General features: G+C 39.1%; 1 protein-coding gene across 2 annotated transcripts; it reads left to right on the top strand.

Annotated features, from left to right (window-relative positions):
• The first annotated feature begins 1,985 nt into the window (after positions 1–1,985).
• slc6a16a (solute carrier family 6 member 16a) lies at positions 1,986–15,277 on the top strand. 2 transcript variants are annotated; one of them, XM_044332079.1, is made up of 12 exons: positions 1,986–2,436; positions 7,438–7,657; positions 8,578–8,735; positions 9,589–9,715; positions 9,809–9,984; positions 10,088–10,198; positions 10,349–10,590; positions 10,693–10,873; positions 11,845–12,046; positions 12,603–12,762; positions 12,875–13,037; positions 14,085–15,277. In XM_044332079.1, the coding sequence occupies exons 1-12, from the start codon at positions 2,434–2,436 to the stop codon at positions 14,424–14,426; spliced, it is 2,085 nt and encodes a 694-aa protein (XP_044188014.1). In that variant the 5' UTR covers positions 1,986–2,433; the 3' UTR covers positions 14,427–15,277. The 2 variants fall into 2 exon arrangements, with proteins under 2 accessions (XP_044188014.1, XP_044188015.1); XM_044332080.1 differs by lacking the exon at positions 1,986–2,436 and adding an exon at positions 6,759–6,844.
• The last annotated feature ends 613 nt before the right edge of the window (positions 15,278–15,890 follow it).

Genomic DNA, 15,890 nt, shown 5'->3' with positions numbered 1-15,890 from the left:
CAAACTGACATTTTTTTGTTTAAATTTTGCATTTATTATTGTTTGTATATGACATGCATGACATTTAACTATGACATATCTTATGTCAACCCATGCCTTTAAGAGCCGTTCAGTTACCAGAGTTGTTTTAGGGATTCACTGTAATGGTGTCAGCAATCCATTCATTCCTGACGTTGACGTGTAAACATCCGAAGGAGGAAAGAAGTGGAGCCCTCAGATTTATCATCTTCTGCAAGTGTCTGATGTACCTGTATGAATTGAACAGTCACTTTAAATGCATTTGAATGGTAAAAATGGTCTGCAGCTCATACTACAGGAACCAGAAGGCAAGTTTTAATACATACAAATTGTGTTTTGCTGAATTTATAAGTGCATTAGTCAGAGCTGGTACTATTTAGGATCATCATGGCACATTTTTGCCACTAGGAGCAGTAGTGATTTTTCTCACATTCGGCGAACAGGTGGCTGAGACTGAATTTACTACTAACTTGTTTACATCAGCTGTGTGGCCGCAGTGACTTGCCTACCACACTGTAGTAAATCATTATATACTTTCTATGGTGCATCAATAGGAGTCCAGGATTGATCTCCTTAGCTGCAGTGGCTTCCCCACTAAGGAGGTGCTTTGATCAGGAGCGTAAAATCTAAACCTGGACACTCTCAACACTGAATCATTACTTATTTACGCTGGAATGTATTCAGTAAACAATTAGTTCAAGTGCTGAGAGCCACATTATTCTCTCATCATCACCTCAGCAGGTGAGTCAGGAGCTTGGAAGATAAGAATTTTGCCTAACCTGACCGCGAGGGGGCGTTATTGCTCCAAAAAGTCATTTGTGCATCATCCCTGTCCACAAGAAAGTATATATCGCAAACGTACGCACACCGGCGCTCACATACTGTATAACCCTGTAGTTGGGCAAGAACATGTTCATTTATTCGCTTCAGTTGTCACTGAAAAAAGTCACTTAAAGAGACAGTTTCATTCCATTCATTTATGTATTCAGATGCACTGATGATGAGTTTTATGCTGTTTACACGCAGACAATAAGCACCATTGACAGAACCCACAGCAGCTTTGTATACATTTTGCATTTCCCCAGTTTTGCATTTGTGATGCTGCTGTAGTCACTATTGACTCCTAACAGTTCATAGGCTTTGCAAAATGTGTAGCGGTTATCATCTCTGTTGAAGTGTTGAGCCCATATTGCTCACACTGTTCTGCAGACAATCTGAGGAAATAGACGCTTTATTTGAGTGATTTCCTCTCACATCTTCAAAGTCAATGTTTACTGTTCCTTCTGTTTTTCCAGAGAGATAAGAGCTGTTATTGACATGAACTTCCCAAAGTAAATGAACTGTTCATAAAATATGTTCTATTGTTGCTCCTCCTCAAACAGTTACAACATGAAACCTCAGTTATATCATTTAATATATAATAACAGGAACCATTCTGGATAATGTTTTTATATCTGAAACTATAGCCTGTATTTCTGAATGCAGAGCAGGATTGTTTTTTTTTTAATCCGGAACTGAGGCCTTAATGTGCTGAATTTGGATCATTGCATTATTGTTGAGTTGAGAATGTGCAGCTCTTACAACTTTTGATCCTCACCTACAGAATTAATTGTCCTTTTACTGACTATTAGTATAATTGTATTCGTTTTTAAATCTCTCTTTGATTTTCTCTATTATCTTCTCTATTATGTTTTTAATGTTCTTTTATCTTGCATCTGTCTTTTTTAATGCAGCAGAATGCCGCAACAGGAAGCCCAATTAAGGCGCTGACTAATGGGCCGCTGTGAGTTAATGAGGCGATAATTAACACGCAGATAGTGATCGCAGTTTTGTGCTGCGCTTTCTGACTGAGCGTTTAAGACGTCTTTACTTTGGGTGCAGTCAGCGCTTGTACCCTAATTGCACAAATAGACGCGCAAGTACAATCAGCTGTTGGCTTTTTGTTTCTGCAAACTGTTGCATGCATGAACGCAGTATAAAGCGGAGTCTTTATGCTGCTCTCAGAAGAGGCCTAAACTCTTATCTAAGTGCGTTCTTTGTGAAAGCAGCAGGTTACACACACAGTAACATCCAGCAGAGTATTTTTATGTCGTCCAGCCCCGCTGAGGGTTTCGGGTAAGGGTAGTTCAGCCCCTTCAGACCTCCCATTGGCTCCAACCACAGTTACTTCTCCTGCATTTCTTTCTGGTTGACGACGACAGAGCTTGTTCCAACACAAGAGTGGCCACATGTTGTTAAAAGCACTTGGCTCAGGGACTTTTCTCCCTTAACAAATCATAGTATTGGTTAGCCTGAATATCCTCAAACCCCAAAAAAGGAAGAGTTTAAAAGTAGCCCTGTCAGAAAGGGACGGGCAGAGAAACCAACACCAGGACTACTGGAAACTCTACTCCTCTCTTGGACCGTGCTGTCAGCATGGTATGTCTATTCAACGTCGTTGTTCTACTGTGTCAATGTGTTAGAATGAGTTTAAGTGTTTATTATCCATCCAGACCACGTGTTGCTTTGGTTTTTTTTCCCATAGTTTCTTCCTCATGAAAAGTCAAAAGTTCTGCATCTATTGTTGTGTGAATTTCCGTTAACTAGACGTCTTTGTCTGTTACTTAACCGGTCATGAATAGGCTTTAATACTGTAGGGTGCCTCACTTTGGATAATCTCCCCCATGCTGCTGATTTTCTGTACATTTTTCCACAGGAGTAACCATGCAGCTCTGTATGAGCAGCGACAAATACCCATAAATTACTGTAAAATGTGTCACTGCATGACGTCTGTTTTATTCATTTGCAATAAAAAAAAAGGGGACAAATGGGCTACTGTACTGCAGCACTAACCAAATTACAGCCAAACATAAAATTTAATGACTTTTTTCAAGATGTCCATTTTCCCATTTGGTCTATAATTGGAGCACTGTATATAAACATTCAACAGTTCCTTCACTGTTGATCTGATGTGGATGTTAACACCCTGAAATTAAAGCTGAAAGGAAGCACTTTAACCCCGCAATTATTGTGTCAGACAGATGTAGCGGTTCATAAATGTAGAGTAAAACAATCTGTATGTAGATGTATGTTTCTGTGATATTTCACAGGCAATAAACTACACTGCAGGGGTAAAATAATCTGTGTGAGTATGTTCATGATTGACAGCTACTTAGGTTATGTAATACTACAGTGTTTATATATGTGTGTATGTGTATATGTGTATGTATGTTTAAGAGGTAGAGTGCCGTATGTGTATTTTGAAGTGTATACCTTAAATGTACGCTTCGATAGATATCAGCCCTTCTGAACCTAAAATATGGTGAAACAGGTTGATAAAGTGAATAAGTAAATTTAAATGTCTGTCTCAGTGCTGCTGGATTATATCCTGTATAGCTCCCATTCTGCAGCTTCTTGATGCTGTGATTTATTTGTTAATATTCTGCTACTGCATGCCCTTTGTTTTTAAAAGTATCCACAAGATTTTCCTATATTTAGTGGCGACACGTGTTGATACGCAATCACTGGTGTGATGTTTTGCACAAGACTGACATCAGCACTGCAATAGATCCTGTGACACAACATCAAAAAGATTGTCAGGACACTACAGTTAGGTTTTGGCTCTTGTTTAATTCCTTCTTTGCTCACATGCTGTTGTAATTCTACTGTTTGGCAGGTTAGCTGATGGCCTGATGAGTGTGATTACTGTGTTTTGTTTGGTTCAATTTACTCTTGAGCCAAGACAGAGCCAAGCGTTACAGACATGTCCTGAGTAGGCCGATTGCCAGACAGACTTTTACAGATAAATTGACTCAGTCTTCGTTTCAAACATGACGTTGACATGTAACATTGCTAGAGCGTTTACAGAGGGTGCATGCATGAAAGGGGCTTTATTCTGCCTGTGTCTGCAGGGTTGGGGTCATTATAACCTAAGAGACACATACAAGCATACATGCTGTTTAAGACATTCATCCGCATATGTGTAAACACATAAAAGAAAATGTTTTATATACTGAATATGTGTGACAGTAACTTATTGCCACTTTTGCTTATATGTGCAACTTTCTCTTTCTGTTTCACTTATATTTAATATTCCACTGTTGCTCTGCTGCTACAGAAGGAAACAAAAATGGCATATCCCACATAAACATTTACAGTAATATGTATAACCCTTCATATACTTTTTAGGTAATGGTCTTTTTAATATGCTGAAAACCTGAATGAGGTTTATGGATCTCGGATATCAATACGTCTCTGCACTGCGGAGTGAAATTAGTCTGGTGACTGGTGACAAATTGTCAAAAATGTTTCATGATCCGCAAGTTCAAAATGAGACTTAACAAATGTGTATGTGACAATTTGTAGGTAATTTATGGTGTCAATAAAATGCATTTTCCAACCCACAAACAAATACCAACAAATTTGAGCAAATGTAAAACAGTTAGACATTTTCATCTAAACTAATCTGAGTGAATATAATCTAATTCCCTCTACACTGTCATTTAATCCAGTAGAGTAGTCACATAATAAATACTCTTATTAATCATTTTTAATTGTCGTTGATGTCGTGTCAGATGGGTTTTGAATGAACTCTATGGATATTTTTGAAGTTGTACAACAACATTACATTGCTCCTCTTTATGTCCTCTAATGTCCTCTCATGTCCTCCTCTTCAAGGAGGTGGACAAAATATTAGAAACACATTTTATTACAAAGCAGTCCAATACACAACACAATAAAACTGTGTTTTATGCAGTGTGATACCAGACTATTGCATTTCAGTCAGTTGAGTGAATCAGTCAGGCAGCAGTTATTTACTGTTTAACTGATAAACTGGAATTCCTCAATACAGCAGCATAGCAGTTGTATTGAGTTACTGTATTTACTGTGTAAATATGAGATTTGATGACATCATTACATATAAAGTCATACATTTCATACAATGGTTTTAGTTTAAATAATAAAATACAAAGATTAAGATTGAAATGACATATTCTGACATATGGATGTGCTTATTCTGTTTTATTGGATATCAGTTATGGTGCAAATGCATTGACATTTATCAATAAAAACATTAGATTCAGAAAAGTTCAGGACTACTTGAGATGTGATCGAGAGTGATTGAGAGTGTAACCATATTTGCACAGTGCTTTTAAAAGTCTCCCATTTCTAAAGACATCTCAGTTTTCTATAAATATAAAATAAAAATTAAAGGTGGTTTTAGACAACCTTTTTAGACCTAAGGTGTTCTCAGGCCACTGCTTCTGAATATTGCCTATTACTGTTCGCTAACTGCGGTTGCCTGTTTTCCAACTGCACCCAGAGATAGAGCTTGACTGACCAATAGGCAAAAATTTACAACCACCGTTTGTGTGTGTGTGTGTGTGTGTGTGTGTGTGTGTGTGTGTGTGTGTGTGTGTGTGTGTGTGTGTGTGTGTATGTGTGTGTATATGTGTGGTTTGTGTCTGTCTGTGTTGGTGTGCTGGGGGAAGGGGGCTGTTGGGAAAGAAGATAATTTAGGGTTAAACCAAATATAGGAAAATAGAAGGAAAGAAAAAAAAAACTAAGCAGTTCAGTAACATTTTGCAAAAGACTGCAGCAAGGCCCAGAACTGAACAATGAGCATTCAGTATATTGCCATTTATGTCAAAGATGTTTTAAAAATTAAAAGCACGTTTCAGAAAAAGTTCAAATAGATGTGAAATATGATGGCCGCTCACTTGTTTTAAAGGGTGTTTTCCTTTGAAAGTAGAGAGATACGCCACCAAGGTTACACACAGATCTGATAGCCAGACATTATCAGTTCTCAATCTACTACTGAATCAGGTTCAGGTTACCTTGCTGAATCACTATCCAAGGTTACCTCAGTCTGGAGGAAATGTACAGTTATTTTCATCATCATCTGGTCTATTCATTATGTTTTTTTCTATTAATTTATATGTCAGAATATAGTGCAGCAAAGCCTCACATTTGAGAAGCTGAAACCAATTATAAAAATAGCTGCATATTAATGTTCCGTCTAATCAACTAATTGCTTCAGCCTAACCTGCGTATAACAACAAAAACCTGTTTTCTGCTGAAATGTATGAAAGCATTTGGTTGTTCATGGGCGTTTACAGTGCCGCTGATGTTCTGTAATGTAATTGGTTGATCAGGGTGGGATCACTTTAATTTCTATGGTTTCATGAATTGATGGATTGAACTTTTTTGAACCTGGACATTAGTGAAGCTGCTGTCTGGTCAGCTGTTCTGTTTTTTAAATTGTAGCCTTTCTCCTGCCTTGTTGCCAACTATATCCACTACATGGTCCCCCCCCCCATGCACCTCAGCACCACCCACAGTGTGAACCAATGTAATCCCAACACCTCCCTGTGGATTCTCCAACCCACTCCCACCCACACGTCACTAAAAACTATCCCCCCTTCATCCTGAAGGCTGCCTAGTGGCTACTGCTCTTACTTTCCCTTCTCACTATTTGCGTGTGCATGCATATTTGTCATTCTCTCACACTCCTCTACATATGTGTGTATACATATTTCTGAAACCGCCTTCCCTATCTGGCCGTGTGTCTCGGACAGCCAAATGCTTTTCTGGGTCATACACCTCCTGTACTTTTCCATTCTCACCAGCTGATACCAGCAGTGGCTCATACAAATTATCCCGCTAGGTCATGTCCTGAACGAAGTTTGGCTCGTGTTAAGCCATTTTGGATCCAGCTTGCTTATCTGAGCTGGATCCAAATGTGTGTTCAGTCCAATGAGTGTGTCTAGTTCACTGTTCAAGTGTGGAGCGATGATCTAATGTTCTTTAACTACCAACTTTTCAGACCAGAACAGAACAGACTGCAGTAAATAACAAATTGAATGATCAATTCCTTTGTAATGTTGCCTAACAATGTACTTCATAGTGCAGTATTCTACTAACCTACCAAAAAACAAATTTTTATTGCTATTAAACTAGAATATTTGAGTTGTGCCCAGACCCTGCATGTTTGCTCAAGTTTTCTCACATGGAGCGTATCGTCCTTGATATGAAATTGGAGAGTGGAATGATTTACAGCACATATGACTCACAATGGTGTTTTCACATGACAGGTGACGGGTGGGAGGCCAGAGCTTAGCACGCACGTGACGCTGTAATAACAAAACACAAAAACAGACTCGCTTTCCCTTCTCAGTGGTCTTAAGTCACTCCCCTCAGACACCATACACTTTGCATATTGTTATGGACTGTTGTGGTCTCTGATAAATAAGGAGTTGAACTCGGTGTGCATCTGCTGGAATGTGAAATAGACATATTTGGTCATTATTTTGGTTGCATATATGTGTGGAATATTGGCATCACACAAGTAGCTTAGCATAACATAACAGCATCATGTTTCATTTTATCTGGACTGGACCCATATTAACACTAAACTTCTTCGTCTCTGTTTATTACAAGATGGAGAAGCCTGCGCTGGACGGCAACGAGGACAGAACCTGGCTGGGTGAGGGCCAGTCTGAAACTCAGCTTACAACTGTGAACGGTCAAGATGAAGCTGAGGCAAATGACCGGCCAGCATGGGACTCTAAGATCCAGTACGTGTTGGCCCAGGTGGGGTTCAGTGTTGGCTTAGGGAACGTATGGAGGTTTCCATACCTCTGCCACCAAAATGGAGGAGGTGAGTGTCTCGGAGGAAATAATTGTACATTTCAACTCATCATGGTAGCTCTTTGGACACCAGTAACTTACACCTTTGTAATTTGAAAAACACAGGAAACAGAAGACAACATGACGCATAATAAAGAAAATAGATCTGTAGCTTTACTTAAATTTTCCTTTTGATTTTGAACTAACACATAGAGATATGAAAAACAATGAAGGGATCAGCAAAGTGAGTAAATAAGTTAAAAGAGTACTCCACCGATTTAGCATCGCACTTCTATAACAGTGTCCTGTCTCATGATGGAAAAAGCATCAAAATCGATTCAGCAGAACCAGAGATATCACCTTTTCTCCTTCATGCATTCTTCCTTATCAAAATCTGGCGCCTACATTACCCACCATGCATCTCTACTCAATTCACTCAACTGTACAGATTCAGGTGTGTTATAGCGGCTAATATGGCCTCAAGCAGAGATGAGGATTAGGTTTAAAGAGGTCTGGTTACCTAACTTCTTTCTAACTACACATCCCAGTTTTGTTTTTTTCAGTTTCAAACTTTTAGTCGGACTCAGATGACATCACTTGAGGCAATTTATCAGACTGCACAGAGCTACCTCTGGAGCCACAAAATTTGGCTTTATACAGCTATATTCTCATCTATTCTCTTCTCTTTTATTATTTATCAATAGGCTGACAAATCTGCTGACACATTTCTGCATAAAGCCCCTTTAGAGCATGTGTGACAGCAGTGAACTCTCTCTTTATTAAGGGCACATCATGTGATCACCAATCAACAGAAAACTGTAACGCCTCTACTTCTTTATACAACTATTTTCACATATACAGCATTACTCTTTAATATCAGTAAACAGGCTAGGATGTGTAAAATCAGTGGAGTTCCCCTTAAAATATATATGTCTTTATTTTTCCTTCCAGGGGCCTTCATGCTGCTGTATGTTTTTCTTTTGCTGGTTGTGGGAGTTCCGCTTTTTTTTATGGAGTTGGCAGCCGGCCAGAGCATTCGACAGGGCAGCATCGGCGTATGGAAGCAGATCTCCCCAAAGCTGGCAGGAATCGGCTACTCCAGCTGCATGGTGAAGATTTATAGTTCTTCTATTTCATACTTTGGATTATTTGTGACATGGGGCAAATAAAAGTTAAAATAGGGAAGCAATAAAATCAATTCTCCATCCTGTTTTCTACAAGACACCTCAACTGTCAATACTGTTCTGAAAAAAAAGGCTGTTGTTTGCACATGTGTCAGCAAAATGATAGTTCATAGTATGTCGACTGGCCTGCTGTGGCTTGGTAGCCGGCTGGCTTTTTCATGTTTGGGCCATCATCAGTATTTTTAACATGGTTCATTGCTGCACAGCCCCAGAATGAAAAGATTTATAAGCATGAATGTCTTCCTCCACTTATTCTCATTAAAAAGCCATCACACCTACAGTACTACCCCTTTTATCACCTTTCTGTAAACAAGCCTTTCTTTTTATTACCAGCCACACTACACTTAAGAAAGGATGATGATGACATCCTACCATGTAATGTGAGAGAGTTTGTGCGCCGTGGTGCTGGCAGTTTGTTGCGTAACAGTTTTCTGTACAGACGAGACAAGGCAAACAGTGTGAAAAGAACTTTCTGTGCATGTTCAGCACACAGACGTGTACTTGTATGCTTTGGCACAGACATTTTTTTTTAAAAAACTTGTTTATTTTCCAAAAAAACCTCATTGCTCTGTTAGACATCATCATAAACCCATTATGGTTACACTTTAAGCATACCTTAACTCACTGACCAGATGTTTGACCTTGACAGAACGTTTCACAGAATGTACAGTATACTGTACAGGTCACTACACACTGCATGCTATATCTCAAGGACTTACTATGTAAATATTGATAATTAATGAAGTAAATCATTCATAAACCCTTTCTTCTCCTGTAGGTCTGCTTTTATGTGGCCCTTTACTACAATGTTATCATTGCATGGAGCCTGTTCTACTTGGGTAATTCTTTTCAGTATCCGCTGCCATGGAACCAGTGTCCAATTGATATAACCACCAATGACACAGGTACTTGCTAGCGTAACTGAGAAGTTAAACAAAATGTGATGTCACATACATGTCAGTCCGAGGTCTATAGTGTTGTTTGCTCTTAATCCACAGTCAAAGAATGTGCAAGCAGCTCCCCAACGTCATATTTCTGGTTTCGGAAAGCCCTTAACATCACAAATTCCATCGAAGAATCTGGAGAGTTTAACCCCATCATGACAGGCTGTTTATTAGCTGCATGGACAATCGTCGCCTTAGCTATGATCAAGGGCATCAAGTCTTCTGCGAAGGTAAGTTATTTTCTCTTTTTCACCCCATATACTAATTTCTGCTCGTTTCACTGTTAAAAGTTTCTGCCACAGCAATTATCCTTTCCTTTTTTCCATATTTCAGGTGATGTACTTTTCCTCAGTCTTTCCCTATGTGGTGCTCTTTATTTTCCTCATCAGAGGGTTGATGTTGGACGGTGCAATGGAAGGAATCACCTATATGTTTTACCCTAAAGTAAGTTTTCGTCATGTGTTTGGTCATATTTATGTTGCTTAAAGACTGTGTTTTATTTGTATAGAGTTAACTTATGAGGACCTTTTCTAAACTTTGTAGCATTTACGGTAATTTAGACGTAACAAGACTCTATTTTGTGGTGTTTTTCAGCTGGAAATTTGGGGTCATGTGCAGGTGTGGCGGCAGGCTGCTACACAAGTATTTTTTGCCCTCGGACTGGGTTACGGCTCTGTTATCGCATATTCCTCTTACAATCCAGTACACAACAACTGCCACAGGGACGCGCTGATGGTCTCCGGCATCAACTTCATGACATCTGTGCTGGCCTCGCTAGTGGTTTTTGTCGTACTAGGTTTCCGTGCCAAGACCATTGCACTACGCTGCGTGGCTAAGTATGGATCTATCTTGAAGGGCAAGCAAAATAATTACAAGTAGCTTTCCACAGCAGACATTGCCTTTTTTATATTTTACCTTTTTATTTCAACCACTTCCAGAAATCTTGGTCTACTAAGCACCATGATGTCCCACGGATCTAACCAGCACTGGTGGCCTTGGTTTAACATGACAGATCCAAGCTCTGTGTCTATAGCTGAATACAGAGAGTGGTACGAACACTACGGCTCCCTGGTGGGCGCTAACATCACTGACTGCAATCTGGAGAAGGAGATGAATGAGGTGAGGGACACTTGATTAGAAGATCATAATAGATCAAGATAGGACCAAGAATCAAACTCTGAGAGGCTCATCCAAGAATATGTGGTCAGTGGTATCAAATCCATCCTATTATTAAGCAGTAAGATGTAGTTCTAACCCATTTTGTATCACTTGAGAAATTTTGAATTTCATAAAGCTGTTTTCCATCCAGTGCCTTGAAAAGTTATAAACCAGCTACCTTCTCAAGAACAAGTTTTAAGGGAGAGAAGGATCACAGCAGGTTGCTTCATGAGGTGCTGGACACTGACTTGCTTTAAAAAAACAACAGGAACTCAACCAGAGATCAGTCCCTCAATAACAATAGTAAGTGGGTGGACTGCTATGGTTCCCAGGACCCCTGAGAAATCTGGGAGGTACTGTAAAACATCCAGCAGGCAAGAAGATGAAAACATATGGGATGTGCCGTATCTAGCAGGCACCCAGGAGAGATGGAAGCAAGCTGTGATTGAGGAGTGAAAGGAAAAACTAAAGAAACAGAGGAGGAGGTACTAAAAGTAATGTTACCTCACAGTGTTTATCTTATCAAAAATCCCATACTCTCAAAAGTAGAGGTACAGGAGTAGTATATTTTTGTATCATTAGGTCAAAACTATAGTTTGTCCATTACTTTGGTTTATCTATGTAAGAGTTAGCTTTTCTTTACAACGAGCATTAAAGCCTCACAGAGCTACAAGTGTGGCTGTAGACTTGTAGTCTTGTAGTATATACAGTATCTGCATGTTATAGTCCAAAAACATAATAGCATGATTGGATAATGTACTTGCACAACATACTGCCTCTGGAAATGCCAATCCCAAGTGACATATTTTTGTTTCCTCTTTGGTTGTGCATGGAGCCGCCAAATACTTTGCAATCTTTAGTCAACATTTATAAAAACTCTTGTTCAGATTTATTCATTCCACCCTCTCTGTCTTGTCTTTGTGTGAGCACAGGGTGTTGAAGGGACAGGCCTGGCATTCATAGCATTCACTGAGGTGATGGCCCTGTTCCCAGCCAGTCCCTTCTGGTCTACACTGTTTTTCCTAATGCTGCTCAACCTGGGCCTCAGCACCATGTTTGGGACCATGCAGGGAATCCTCACACCTCTCATGGACAATTTCAACTTGTCTGGACACCAACGGACCCTTCTCACTGGTAACACACACAAGTCAACACGTGTTTAAAGTTCAAAGTGTTACAGGTGATTGCAGTTTTTGTTTGAAAGAACTCTTTTTCCTCACATTATAGTGAAATTAAATTAAGATTAATACGATTAAAACGTTAAATATTCATCCTGGGCAAAACATTTAGATATCTGACCAGATGTTGAACCTGTCATCATTTTCTTCCTTTTTTTAGAGTTCAGACGTCGATTGCCTCTAAAGACTATACAACAATTGTCTATTTGCAGTTACTGAAAATTATTAAAAGCTTAAAGAACAGGCCAGGGCAGCCAATATTTGATACTGACTGTTCTTGATTATTTATGAACGTATTTTAAAAAAGAAAATACTCTAACAAGTTGAAAACATGAGCTGAACACCAGAACTGTTGAAAATGTTTGCAATTTAAACACCAGAAAGGAGAAATACAGCACTATTAGCAGAAGTATCGGATATTAATTGTAGTAAATTATATCAGATGAACCTCATATGCTTTGTTTGTTCAGGTATCTGTACTCTTTTCTAACACTAACTTATCTGTTTTTCAGTGTCAAGCTGTATTTTGGGGTTCTTGATAGGACTGTTGTTTACTCAGCGCTCGGGCAACTATTTTGTGACTATGTTTGACGACTACTCTGCAACCCTACCATTAGTCATTGTAGTGGTCTTTGAAACCATCAGTGTGGCGTGGGTTTATGGAACAGATCGGTAAGAAGACAATATTTCTGACAGCTTTTCACCATTAAATGATCTGTGTTCATTGTCCTCATTTCCTACATTGAAAAGATACATCTCACAGAAGTATTTTCCACAACTGCAGCTTCCTGGATGATATTGAAGTCATGCTCAAATGGCGCCCTCCGGTGTTGTACAAATACCTTTGGAAATACGTTTGTCTACTGGCGATGATTGGTCTCTTGGCTGCTAGTTTCTTGCGTGTGGTCTTCAAAAGACCAACATACACCGCCTGGGATCAAAGCACAGTAAGATGCTGGACCACTGCTTTTTGTCCTATACAGAGGATAAAAATCCTGTTTTAGTTTAATGTGTATGTGAGATATACACCATTATTATACACTATATTATAATGCACAACTGTAGATTTGTTTCAGCCTGTAAATCTGTTGAAGCATATGTTATAGTATCAACTTTGTATTCATTAATTGTACTTTCAGATTGTTTGGATGTTGTGTAGATTTTTCAGAATTACAACATTGCTTCACCATCTTTCTTCTTCATATTTATGAATATGCTTTTATTATCTGCTATAAAGACCTGATTCCCCACAGGAATCATTAATCTAAAAGTTAAAGGTAATCTTAAAGGGACCCTGTGTAGTTTTCTTGTAAACAAACACAGTTTTTGTTTACATTCAGTGTTACTCACCAAAACGCATTGTGTGTATCCTCGAGGTCTAATGGATGCACTGAATGCATTTCCTTCCTCATAAAACATTTGCAAAGCTGAAAAATACTTCAAATTCTGTGATATTTACATCCATGTTTACTAGCTTACAGTCTTCTTCTTCACTGCCTTTGCTGGCACATTGCTGTGTTTCTTGGCATATTATAGCCACCTGTCTATCAGTGGAATAGTGAGAAACTATTGGTGGGTTTGTGTATTGTGCTATTGAGAAAAAACACTCACAATCACATTATATTTTGGTTCTATGTAACATAAAATAGGAGAACAACCATCATGATTTAAATGAAAATTATTGAATGTGAAGAATGCATTTTTGAAAGGTCATTTTTGTCATTTTGAATAAATACAGGTCTAAATGTTTCAGTTTAACCTGGAGCATTTTATAAAGTTGAAATATTTCCATTTTTGTATATTCTGGGTCACAGAAAACGTCAGAACCTTTCAAGCAAAAAGAAAGGTATACAAGGTGTTTTTACTGCCCTCAGATATAGTAATGTGTCAAATTTGACCTGACTATATGTAAGACTAACTCAGGTAACTACTAAGCATTACTGTGGCTGTCCATACGCTCCTCTCTGACTTGTTTTGTCTCTTGTTCTCCTCAGGCCTCTGAGACGACTCTAGAGTACCCGGGCTGGGCTCTGGGTATGATTGTCATGCTCATAGTCATTGCCACCTTGCCTGTTCCTATTGGCTACATCCATTCCATGTTGAAAAACCGCAGGTCCCCTAACACTCAGTCTGAGGAGGGAAGTGGCCAGGAGATGCACCGTGAGTTGTACACAAAGTGCAGCTCCACTGATCAGCTGGATACCAACTCTCACCAAGCTGCCCCTGAGGAAGACGACGCTCGTCCCAGGAGTACTTTCCTTCCCATGGGCAATGAACACTACCGGCTCCTGCCCCAACAGGAGGAGGAAGATGAGGAACAAGATACAGGAGTGTGAACACGTCTGTGGGAGGGTAGTTGTTCGTGAAAGGACAAAATGTTGAACCTCAGAGAGTGTATAAGCAAGACCCTGCAAGAGAGATCGCAAAGCGAAGGAAGAACAGTCATAAACAGAAGTATTCTTCATCTGAGGAAGAGACTTTGGGTAGCACCCTTTTATCATATTTGGCAAGCTCCATGTTGCTGATAAGCCAAAGTCATTTTAACAATTTATATTATTGAATGAACATTACCAGTCTAATCAAAAGCTTTTTAGATTTTGTAGTCATGAAACTCTATCTAAACTCATCCTTGTGCATCACACCACCTCTTCAGAAAATGAAAACACAAAAAAGCAATAAGCTGCTGTAACTGGTGAAACAAACACTTTTATGGAAGGTTTTAAAGTAGGAAATTTGACACCAGCCACAAGTATTTTGGGTTTATCTACTGCCTCTGCCAGCCTGATATCATGTAGGGGTCAGAACTGAGTGGGCTGGGAGTGTGAGCAGCTGGTGAGTTAAGAAATGCAGCAACTGACAGAAACATGCTTTATGTTGACTATTTTTTAGCTACATGCCAAGTATGGATTTGCATGAAAACATTCTACCTTGAGCAACTGTGATATGTTTGTTTGCATGTCTGTGTGGTTGTGTTTTTAGATGTGTGCGTGCGTGCGTGCGTGCGTGCGTGAAATGAGAGATGTTAGTATGACAGTAAAATAACTTTATTGTACATTATATTTCTATGATTTTACCTCATAAGATCACAGCAATGTTTTTACATGTGTTCACACAAAGTGTTCAGTGTAGCAGTATTGTACTGTACTAGATGAGGACGTGAATAAACCTCTAGATGGCAGCAACCTGACTCTGTGCCTCCTAATGATTCACACATCTCAACTCAAATCATAAGCCGTGAACATCTTCAAATGAACAAAAATAAATTAATTAGATTGTCGAGTCTGGACATATGATTTTTGGGGGTTTATTTGGGTTAAGAAAGAGTAGAAGTAATTTAAGTAAGGGGGTTTTCTAGATTGTCGAAACGCTGGAGGCCACCAACATTTAATTAGTACTACAGGTTCTATATGTTTTAGAGCTTTGATGCAAGATTGAATTGTTAGAACAATTAAAAATGACATTTTTCAGTGAGGCTGGTTCTGTTGGCAACATCCCTCAGACACTAGTAATATTTCTATATGTATCTGTTTGAAAAGTTACACGAGGCAATAAACCTACTCAGGACATATAAAAAATGTTTCATACCTGATTCGCTGACACCATTTTTGCTGAGTAATGCTGATCCAGATGCGCTTTAAGTCACCTACACGTGCTCTTGACAGTCTTAGGTTTTGTTGGGATGGGGTGTCATAAACGAACATATTTTTTTCTGCCGTGAAGTTAGTTTTGTGCTGCTTCTGCATTTTATATTATTAACTGCATCTTCTTGGTTTATGATCACTTGTGTGTAATTCTTACAA

This window comes from Thunnus albacares, chromosome 17 (genome assembly GCF_914725855.1).
Source record: "Thunnus albacares chromosome 17, fThuAlb1.1, whole genome shotgun sequence".
NCBI classification, from domain to species: Eukaryota; Metazoa; Chordata; class Actinopteri; order Scombriformes; family Scombridae; genus Thunnus; species Thunnus albacares.
The sequence above is the reverse complement of the archived record's forward strand: the minus strand, read 5'-3'. Positions and strand labels throughout refer to the sequence as shown.

Excerpts from the sequence above, each read along its gene's own strand:
- slc6a16a (XM_044332079.1), top strand. Across the intron at positions 10,199-10,348 it reads CCTATATGTTTTACCCTAAA|CTGGAAATTTGGGGTCATGT; the intron begins GTAAGTTTTCGT and ends GGTGTTTTTCAG. Across the intron at positions 12,763-12,874 it reads TGGGTTTATGGAACAGATCG|CTTCCTGGATGATATTGAAG; the intron begins GTAAGAAGACAA and ends CCACAACTGCAG.